The sequence below is a fragment of the Procambarus clarkii genome, chromosome 27 (genome assembly GCF_040958095.1).
Source record: "Procambarus clarkii isolate CNS0578487 chromosome 27, FALCON_Pclarkii_2.0, whole genome shotgun sequence".
Lineage (NCBI taxonomy): Eukaryota > Metazoa > Arthropoda > Malacostraca > Decapoda > Cambaridae > Procambarus > Procambarus clarkii.
The window spans coordinates 9404386-9415168 of NC_091176.1; the positions used below are offsets into that span (position 1 = coordinate 9404386).

At 48.3% G+C, this 10783-nt stretch overlaps 1 protein-coding gene across 1 annotated transcript in view; it reads left to right on the forward strand.

Annotated features, from left to right (window-relative positions):
- LOC138369095 (putative uncharacterized protein ENSP00000383309) overlaps positions 1-10036 on the forward strand; it is a 49420-nt gene extending 39384 nt beyond the window's left edge. The window contains exon 4 of the mRNA XM_069332029.1: positions 9423-10036. Within this exon, the coding sequence (XP_069188130.1) occupies positions 9423-10036 (614 nt within the window). The remainder of the gene's footprint in view (positions 1-9422) is intronic.
- Positions 10037-10783: the final 747 nt, after the last annotated feature.

The window sequence follows — 10783 nt, forward strand, 5'->3', positions numbered from 1 at the left end:
CTAAGCATTTTTAAGCGAATCTTCGACCGTGGCTGACACAACTAGAGACGCCAAATGTCCCGGGTGTATACGTCTTGCGTCACGAGTTCTCACACACACTGCGTCACCAGACCTGACGCACTGTGCGTCCGTGCCTTCAGCGAGAGACATTTGGGCTCCTATATCGCCTACCTCGGGCCGGCACGCTATGTAACACGGGACGCTCACCGCTACGATTGATAGTGTGTAATTGTGTGGTTAAATTGAGCAAGGAAGCAACCCGAGAAGCGCTATGCAGGGAATCTGCATGCAACGGCAAGATCTCTCTTACACAACGGTGAATGCAAACACACACACACACACACACACACACACACACACACACACACACACACACACACACACATCACAGAACAGGGTGCTTTATTGAATAAAAAACACCAAAAGGGGCAACTGTTATAGTTATCCAACGTATATATATATATATATATATATATATATATATATATATATATATATATATATATATATATATATATATATATATTATTGCTCTTGCTGATGTATGGAGCAAATTACCAGGTAACAATGCGGGATCGCTCGTTTCAAGCGGCGGTGATTACACACACATGAATTTGTAGGGATAAAATTACGAGTTGCCTTATATGAGTCAATAGGCCTTCAGCAGCACTCATTATGTTTACGTTTTTGCGTAAATGATATCACCCCTTGCCTCCTCCTCCCCCCCATTCCTTGGCGGCCCGGAAGATATCAAGTCGACTCTCTGTCGCCAGGTTTAAGCATGAATTATCGTTGCATCTTTTGTTGCAACAATATCGGTGATCTGCTATAATTCACTAGACGGGTACCCGGCAGTGACCGGGTCTTCCTCCTTCCCCCCCTCCCCTCTATGCCACGGGGGCTACATCACGATAGCGGGTAGAAAAGTGGGTAGAAGAGCGGGTTGAAATGGGACCGGATTTCTCTTACTGATCCAGTGGCATAGAAATACGTATTAATGTAATCTCCAGCCAAGAAGGACTATTCTACCCTTTCTCCTTCACGTGGTACAAGCCACATGAAGGAAAGATTCAGCACTTTCCCCTCTGCATGTGGTACAAGTCTGCCTGTTCCAAAATTGGACTGGAAATCCTTATATAAGGAGTTCTGGATGCAAATGCCCAAATGCGTGGACAATTCTCTCTCATTGTCACGAAATATTCGTTTGCTCAGCAGGTCGTTGTTCGTTGTGTCCAGTAGCCTGTAACTGGTGCGTTACTGGCCTGTAACTGGTGCGTTACTGGCCTGTAACTGGTGCGTTACTGGCCTGTAACTGGTGCGTTACTGGCCTGTAACTGGTGCGTTACTGGCCTGTAACTGGTGCGTTACTGGCCTGTAACTGGTGCGCTACTGGCGCGTTACTGGCCTGTAACTGGTGCGTTACTGGCTTGTAACTGGTGCGTTACAGGCCTGTAACTGGTGCGTTACTGGCCTGTAACTGGTGCGTTACAGGCCTGTAACTGGTGCGTTACAGGAGTATTCTGCAAAGTTGGTGTGGCAAGTGGTGTGTGACAAGTGCGGTGATGAGGAGTGCCTGGTTGCAGGTGTTGAGTGTGTGGCTGTAGGTGTTGAGTGCGTGGCTGTAGGTGATGAGTGCGTGGCTGTAGGGGTTGAGTGCGTGGCTGTAGGTGTTGAGTGTGTGGCTGTAGGTGTTGCGTGCGTGGCTGTAGGGGTTGAGTGCGTGGCTGTAGGGGTTGAGTGCACAACAGAGTTGCCCCGGCAACAGGAGCCGGCAGAGGGGGGGGGGCGGTGCACGCCACACCGGCCCAGGGACACAGAACACACCTCAACACGCAACACATCTCAACACGCAACACATCTCAACACGCAACACACCTCAACACGCAACACACCTCAACACGCAACACATCTCAACACGCAACACACCTCAACACGCAACACATCTCAACACGCAACACACCTCAACACGCAACACACCTCAACACGCAACACATCTCAACACGCAACACACCTCAACACGCAACACATCTCAACACGCAACACACCTCAACACGCAACACATCTCAACACGCAACACATTGAGGCAATTGACGTAATTGACGGTAATAGAGGCTCTTGTGGACGCTGTTTTTGTCCTACGTGTATACACATAGCAATAGAATACTAATAGATTACAACAGCATACGAATAGAACACTACGGGCTCGCCATAGCCCGTGCTACTTGGAACTTTTTGTTCCAAGTAGCAAATCTTAAACAACAACAACAACAACATCATCCAATAGTACTGAAGAACAAGGCGTGAAAACCAGAAGCACAGATGAGCCTTAGAGATAGCAGAAAATGTTATCTTAGCGTAATAGTAGAAAATGAAGTAGAATGAAGTAGATGATGAAGTAGAAATAGAGGCTATTCATATTCATAATTGTTAAGTAGATATGAGAGGAAACTATTGATCGCTAATCATTACAGTAGATGGCCAGCGACTTGAATGACGGGGTTCAAGAGCTGAAGCTCGGTTCTACAAACTCAAATAGGTAAATACACACACATATAATTAGTGACGAGTGTCACCGCATGGCACTCTTGATGGTAGAAAGGCGGGACTTAAGAGCAGAAGCTCGACAATCACGTTTAGGTGAGAACATATAGGTGACTACACACAATGGGCCTCGTAGCCTGGTGGATAGCGCGCAGGACTCGTAATTCTGTGGCGCGGGTTCGATTCCCGCACGAGGCAGAAACAAATGGGCAAAGTTTCTTTCACCCTAAGTGCCCCTGTTACCTAGCAGTAAATAGGTACCTGGGAGTTAGTCAGCTGTCACGGGCTGCTTCCTGGGGTGTGTGTGTGTGGTGTGGGGGAAAAAAAAAAATAGTAGTTAGTAAACAGTTGATTGACAGTTGAGAGGCGGGCCGAAAGAGCAAAGCTCAACCCCCGCAAAAACACAACTAGTAAACACACACACACACACACACACGACAGTTGAGAGGCGGGACCAAAGAGACGAAGCTCAACACCCGCAAACTCAACTAGGTGAGTACAACTAGGTGAGTACACACTGTTTAAGGGGCCGGTGGCTGAGCGGACAGCACGCTGGACGCGTGATTCTGTAGTCCCGGGTTCGATCCCGGACGCCGGCAAAAAACAATAGGCAGAGTTTTTTTTCACTCTATAGCCCTGTTACCTAGCAGTAAATAGGTACCTGGGAGTTAGTCAGCTGTCACGGGCTGCTTCCTGGTGTGTGTGTGTGTGGTGTGGAGAACAAAAAATAGTAGTAACAGTTGAGAGGCGGGACCAAAGAGCCAGAGCTCAACCCCCGCAAGCACAAATAGGTGAGTACAAATAGGTGAGTACAAACACACACACACACACACACACACACACACACACACACACACACACACACACACACACACACACACACACACAAAATATATATCATATTGTACGCGACAAATTCAGGCCCTGGCTATCTAAATTACACGCTATCATAACCCCAGTGTTCAGCAGTCCACACTCCCACCACGGCCAGCTCATTTACATACAACCAACACAACAGCCAAGAGAGAGAGAGAGCTCAGCCCGAGCCTGCTGACAGGAGTTAGAGACGCCGCTAATAATCAACAGGACGAGACACAGGGAAACAAGGGATTAATATTAAGTAGAATGGAAGGTAAGGGGGGAGGGGGGATAGTCCATGGTGTAATACCAAGCAGGTGGATGAGGAATAGCTGGCGAGGTAATATCGAGCAGGACACAAGGTCTGGAAGGGTTATTTTGAGAACACGGATGGGGAAATGTCTCACCGACGAACTCTCAGTGAATGCGTACATCGTCTGCGCGCTGAATCCCTCCTCTGCTCATGATGGGGCCATACAACTGAGCAGCCCGTCCTCCTACGGTTTCCCAAACGTCAGGACAACGGTAAATTTAAAAGTATCCTCTCCTTACCTATCATATAGGTAAGGAGACCTAGACTACAGACCTATCATATAGGTCTGTCGCAAAACAGAAAACGGGACAGACAGTACGTCACTTTCGTGAGCCGCTTCCATTTTCAAGAATGAAAATTTTTGGCCTTATATAACGCATATACGATCGAAATGCGACGTTGTTTGTAACTGGACAGATTGACCTGAGGAGGTCCTCCAAGTGTCAGATGATCGCCCGTCCACAACACTTTGGCCGGAAAGGGTGTATCCTGCTGTACAAAGCTGGGATGAAGAGGTAGGTTAGGTTACGACTGATCTAGTCAGGTTAGGTTGGGGTTTACTGGGTTATTTTAGGTCAGGTTATATTAGGTTAGTTTTCTTGCTTAAATCTTGTTAAGCACAAGTTCTATATAATTGACAACCTTCATTACACGAACAAGTTTATTATTAAAGCAAACTCACGTTCATATAAAGTGAGAAGCACCCTAGGGAGCGTATAGTGGTAGTAGGTATCCTTCAGTCTCGGGAGACTATGGAGTTGCCCCCTAGTTGTCAGTCCTGGTGCAGCGTCTGGTGTGACTGATGAGGCCAATCCGAGAGTGGCAGTCCATCCCACGAAGTCTGATTCTGGTCTGTATTCCTGCCTACCGGCTTTCCTTCTGTCTTTTTCCCTCCGATTTCTCGGCAAGTGACTCCTCGAACTTGGAGAAATCTCTTTGAACAGACTGCCTCCAGACTGAACAGTCTGCAGCCAGTGTTTCCCACGTACCAAGATCGACGTCCATGGCTTTCAGTCCCTCTTGCATACGTCTTTGTACCGTAGCTGGGGCTTGCCTGTTGAACGCTGTCCCTGCGTCAGCTCTCCATACAGGAGATCCTTGGGGATCCTGCCGTCGCCCATTGGCATCACGTGTCCGAGCCAGCGCATTCGTGTCTGTTTTAGCATTGTGTACATGCTGGTGATTCTTGCTCTCCCCAAGACGTTGTTGTCTGTCACCTTGTCCTGCCAGGTGATGTCCAAGATGTGTCGAAGGCAGTGCATGTGGTAGGCATTCAGCTGTCTTTCCCGACAGGCGCGGAGTGTCCAAGACTCACTGCCATAAAGGAGAGTGCTCAGGACACAGGCTCTGTAAACCTGAATCTTTGTATACTCAGTCAGCCTGTTGTTGGTCCACACTCTCTTTGTCAGTCTGGACATGGTAGTAGATGCCTTACCGATGCGTTTGTTTAGCTCCGTATCAAGAGAGTTCAGTTTCCGTATCAGTTGGTTCAGTTTCACTTGGTATATAACCTTGCTAACATACTTTGGCTTCGTTAACATCCCTCGGCTTCGCTAACAACCACAGACCTCACTAATAACTACCGACCTCGCTAACAACCACAGACCTCTCTTATAACCACCGACCTCGCTAACAACCACCGACCTCACTAACAACCACCCACCTCACTAACAACCACCCACCTCACTAACAACCACCCACCTCACTAACAACCACCCACCTCACTAACAACCACCCACCTCACTAACAACCACCCACCTCACTAACAACCACCCACCACACTAACAACCACCTACCTCACTAACAACCACCCACCTCACTAACAACCACCCACCTCACTAACAACCACCCACCTCACTAACAACCACCCACCTCACTAACAACCACCCACCTCACTAACAACCACCCACCTCACTAACAACCACCCACCACACTAACAACCACCCACCACACTAACAACCACCCACCTCAATAACAACCACCCACCACACTAACAACCACCCACCACACTAACAACCACCCACCTCACTAACAACCACCCACCTCACTAACAACCACCCACCTCACTAACAACCACCCACCTCACTAACAACCACCCACCTCACTAACAACCACCCACCTCACTAACAACCACCCACCTCACTAACAACCACCCACCACACTAACAACCACCCACCTCACTAACAACCACCCACCTCACTAACAACCACCCACCTCACTAACAACCACCCACCACACTAACAACCACCCACCTCACTAACAACCACCCACCACACTAACAACCACCCACCTCACTAACAACCACCCACCTCACTAACAACCACCCACCTCACTAACAACCACCCACCACACTAACAACCACCCACCTCACTAACAACCACCCACCTCAATAACAACCACCCACCACACTAACAACCACCCACCACACTAACAACCACCCACCACACTAACAACCACCCACCTCACTAACAACCACCCACCTCACTAACAACCACCCACCTCACTAACAACCACCCACCTCACTAACAACCACCCACCTCAATAACAACCACCCACCTCACTAACAACCACCCACCACACTAACAACCACCCACCACACTAACAACCACCCACCTCACTAACAACCACCCACCTCACTAACAACCACCCACCTCAATAACAACCACCCACCTCACTAACAACCACCCACCACACTAACAACCATCCACCTCACTAACAACCACCCACCTCACTAACAACCACCCACCTCACTAACAACCATTGCCCTCGCTGCTAAATCGTGGTGGGAATCTACTAAAATATTCGGTGAAAACTCATTAAAATTTGAATTAAAATATTGACTGCAGATGCGAGCTGATAATCGGGTTACTCTCACTTCATTATCACCTCTAATTTATATTATATAAATAATATTATATAAATTTATATATTATACAAATTTATATTATATAAATTTATATTATATATATATATATATATATATATATATATATATATATATATATATATATATATATATATATATATATATATATATATATATATATATATATATTCGTCAGTGGCGTAGAATGTTAAGTTACTAATATTACTTATAATGAGCAATAAAGTGTGCATGTGTGTATTTAGTATCTGCGAATGCAGAATCGAGCTATTAGCTCTTGGACCCCACCTTTCTAACCAATCTAGTTTTCCTCTATTATATCTACGACATATATTTCTCTCTAACACACACTACACTGGCAAAAGTTAAAACATCATTCAGAAACCTAAGTAAGGAGGTATTTAGGGCGCTTTACACTGCCTACGTGAGGCCAGTCTTAGAGTATGCCGCCTCATTATGGAGTCACCATCTGAAGAAGCATATAAGGAAACTGGAAAAGGTTCAGAAGTTTGCAACGAGACTCGTCCCAGAGTTACGAGGGATGGGGTATGAAGAGCGCCTGAAGGAACTGTGCCTTACTTACAAAGAAGAAGGGAGAGGGAGGATATGATAGTAACGTATAAAATACTCAGGGGGGCTTGACATAGTGGACATAGACGAAATGTTCACACGGAATAGTAACATAACGAGGGGACATGGGTGGAAGCTGGAAACTCAGATGAGTCACAGAGATGTTAGGAAGTTTTCTTTTAGCGTGAGAGTAGTGGAAACATGGAATGCACTTGGGGAACAGGTTGTGGTAGCAAATACTATTCATAATTTTAAAATCAGGTATGATAGGGAAATGGGATAGGAGTCATTGCTGAAAACAACCGATGCTCGAAAGACGGGATCCAAGAGTCAATGCTCGATCCTGCAGACACAAATAGGTGAGTATAAATAGGTGAGTACACACACACACACACACACACAGGGGCCTCGTAGCCTGGTGGATAGCGCGCAGGATTCGTAATTCTGTGGCGCGGGTTCGATTCCCGCACGAGGCAGAAACAAATGGGCAAAGTTTCTTTCACCCTGAATGCCCCTGTTACCTAGCAGTAAATAGGTACCTGGGAGTTAGTCAGCTGTCACGGGCTGCTTCCTGGGGTGTGTGTGGTGTGGAAAAAAAAAAATAGTTAGTAAACAGTTGATTGACAGTTGATAGGCGGGCCGAAAGAGCAAAGCTCAACCCCCGTAAAAACACAACTAGTAAACACACACCCATCCCCCAGGAAGCAGCCCGTAGCAACTGTCTAACTCCCAGGTACTTATTTACTGCTAGGTAAATGGGGCATCAGGGTGAAAAGAAACTTTTTTCCTATTTGTCTCCACCTGCACGGGGGATCGAACCCGGAACCTCAGGACTACGAATCAGAAGCGCTCTCCACTCAGCCGTCAGGCGTCAGTCACCTTCAGTTAATGCTTTTCTCTTATCACATTTACAAATAAAGTTGCGTATTAAGTTAGACAAATAAGCGTTGAAGTCATTGTACTTATTGATGGGTATATAACACTGAAACGGTTCTCTCTGAAATATGTGTCGTATTTGTGTGTCTTGTTTCTTCTATGACCCATCGTTCTCTTACTAGCTTTGAACAAGTCTTCTTGGTCTACATGGTCAATTCCACACAGGATCTAATATGTCGTTATCATGTCCTTCCTTATCACTCCCTGTCCAGTTTCCTCAGTCTTCCTCGTAACTCAAGCCCTTCAGCTCAGGAACGAGCCTTGTAGAATATCTTTGGAACTTTCATAGTTTCGAATTTCCTGCTACACGGGACTGTCCCATGCCAGTGCTGCATATTCTTGATTGGGTCTCACGTAGGTTGATTCTAGGGTCTGAAAGTCTTTGGGAAACAAGGCAGCCAGGAGGCTTCGTAACGTATACAGTGATAGATGTACCTGTGATGGAGTGATGGAGATGCTACAGTGATGGCTGTACGTGTGATGGAGTGATGGAGATGCTACATTGATGGATGTACCTGTGATGGAGTGATGGAGATGCTACAGTGATGGCTGTACCTGTGATAGAGTGATGGAGATGCTACAGTGATGAAGGTACCTGTGATGGAGTGATGTAGATGCTACAATGATGGATGTACCTGTGATGGAGTGATGGAGATGCTACAGTGATGGCTGTACCTGTGATGGAGTGATGGAGATGCTACAGTGATGGCTGTACCTGTGATGGAGTGATGGAGATGCTACAGTGATGGCTGTACCTGTGATGGAGTGATGGAGATGCTACAGTGATGGATGTACCTGTGATGGAGTGATGGAGATGCTACAGTGATGGCTGTACCTGTGATGGAGTGATGGAGATGCTACAGTGATGGCTGTACCTGTGATGGAGTGATGGAGATGCTACAGTGATGGATGTACCTGTGATGGAGTGATGGAGATGCTACAGTGATGGCTGTACCTGTGATGGAGTGATGGAGATGCTACAGTGATGGATGCACCTGTGATGGAGTGATGGAGATGCTACAGTGATGGCTGTACCTGTGATGGAGTGATGGAGATGCTACAGTGATGGATGTACCTGTGATGGAGTGATGGAGATGCTACAGTGATGGCTGTACCTGTGATGGAGTGATGGAGATGCTACAGTGATGGCTGTACCTGTGATGGAGTGATGGAGATGCTACAGTGATGGATGTACCTGTGATGGAGTGATGGAGATGCTACAGTGATGGAGGTCGTGTGTGTAGTGAAGAGGTGGGGTGTGCTCTTTACCCTGGCTGGGGCGAGTTCCTGTCAGCCATGACACCGTCACTCACCCTGCAGCCTCCAACACCGTCACTCAGCCTGCAGCCTCCAACACCGTCACTCAGCCTGCAGCCTCCAACACCGTCACTCAGCCTGCAGCCTCCAACACCGTCACTCAGCCTAAGGCCTCCAACACCGTCACTCAGCCCGCAGCCTCCAACACCGTCACTCACCCCGCAGCCTCCAACACCGTCACTCACCCCGCAGCCTCCAACACCGTCACTCAGCCTGCAATCTCCAACACCGTCACTCATCCCGCAGCCTCCAACACTGTCACTCACCCCGCAGCCTCCAACACCGTCACTCACCCCACAGCCTCCAACACCGTCACTCACCCTGCAGCCTCCAACACCGTCACTCACCCCGCAGCCTCCAACACCGTCACTCACCCCACAGCCTCCAACACCGTCACTCACCCCACAGCCTCCAACACCGTCACTCACCCCGCAGCCTCCAACACCGTCACTCACCCCACAGCCTCCAACACCGTCACTCACCCCACAGCCTCCAACACCGTCACTCACCCCGCAGCCTCCAACACCGTCACTCACCCCGCAGCCTCCAACACCGTCACTCACACCACAGCCTCCAACACCGTCACTCAACCTTCATTTTCTCAAAATTGTGTATGAAGTAAAGTTTTCGATCCAAACATTCAACAATTTCTCCACTCAGTGCTCTTCCCTCCAAGCATGTGGCCATCCGTTCGATCCCCCGCCCCCCCCTCTCTCTCTCTCTCTCTCTCTCTCTCCCTCTCCCTCTCTCTCTCTCTCTCTCTCTCTCTCTCTCTCTCTCTCTCTCTCTCTCTCTCTGTCTCTCTCTCTCTCTCCCTCCCTCTCCCTCTCTCTCTCTCTCTCTCTCTCTCTCTCTCTCTCTCTCTCTCTCTCTCTCTCTCTCCCTCTCTCTCTCTCTCTCTCTCGAGTTACTCAGGTGTCTACTTCGGGATAAAGCAAAAGTCTTCAGCTTCGTTGCACTGAGGTTGCCTACTGACAATTATATGAACACTGTTGTACGATGTTCAATATTGGGGAGATGATTGGAGGGGGTGATGGAAGGGTGAGGTGGGGACGGGGAGAGGGGACAGTCTCGTGGGGTGAATTGGATGGGGGGAGAATGGGGTGGGAATGAGGGGAGAGTGGGGTGGAAATGAGTGGAGAGTGGGGTGGGAATGAGTGGAGAGTGGGGTGGGAATGAGTGGAGAGTGGGGTGGGAATGAGTGGAGAGTGGGGTGGGAATGAGTGGAGAGTGGGGTGGGAATGAGTGGAGAGTGGGGTGGCAATGAGTGGAGAGTGGGGTGGGAATGAGTGGAGAGTGGGGTGGGAATGAGGGGAGAGTGGGGTGGGAATGAGGGAGAGAGAGTGGGGGGTGGTGCCCAACCG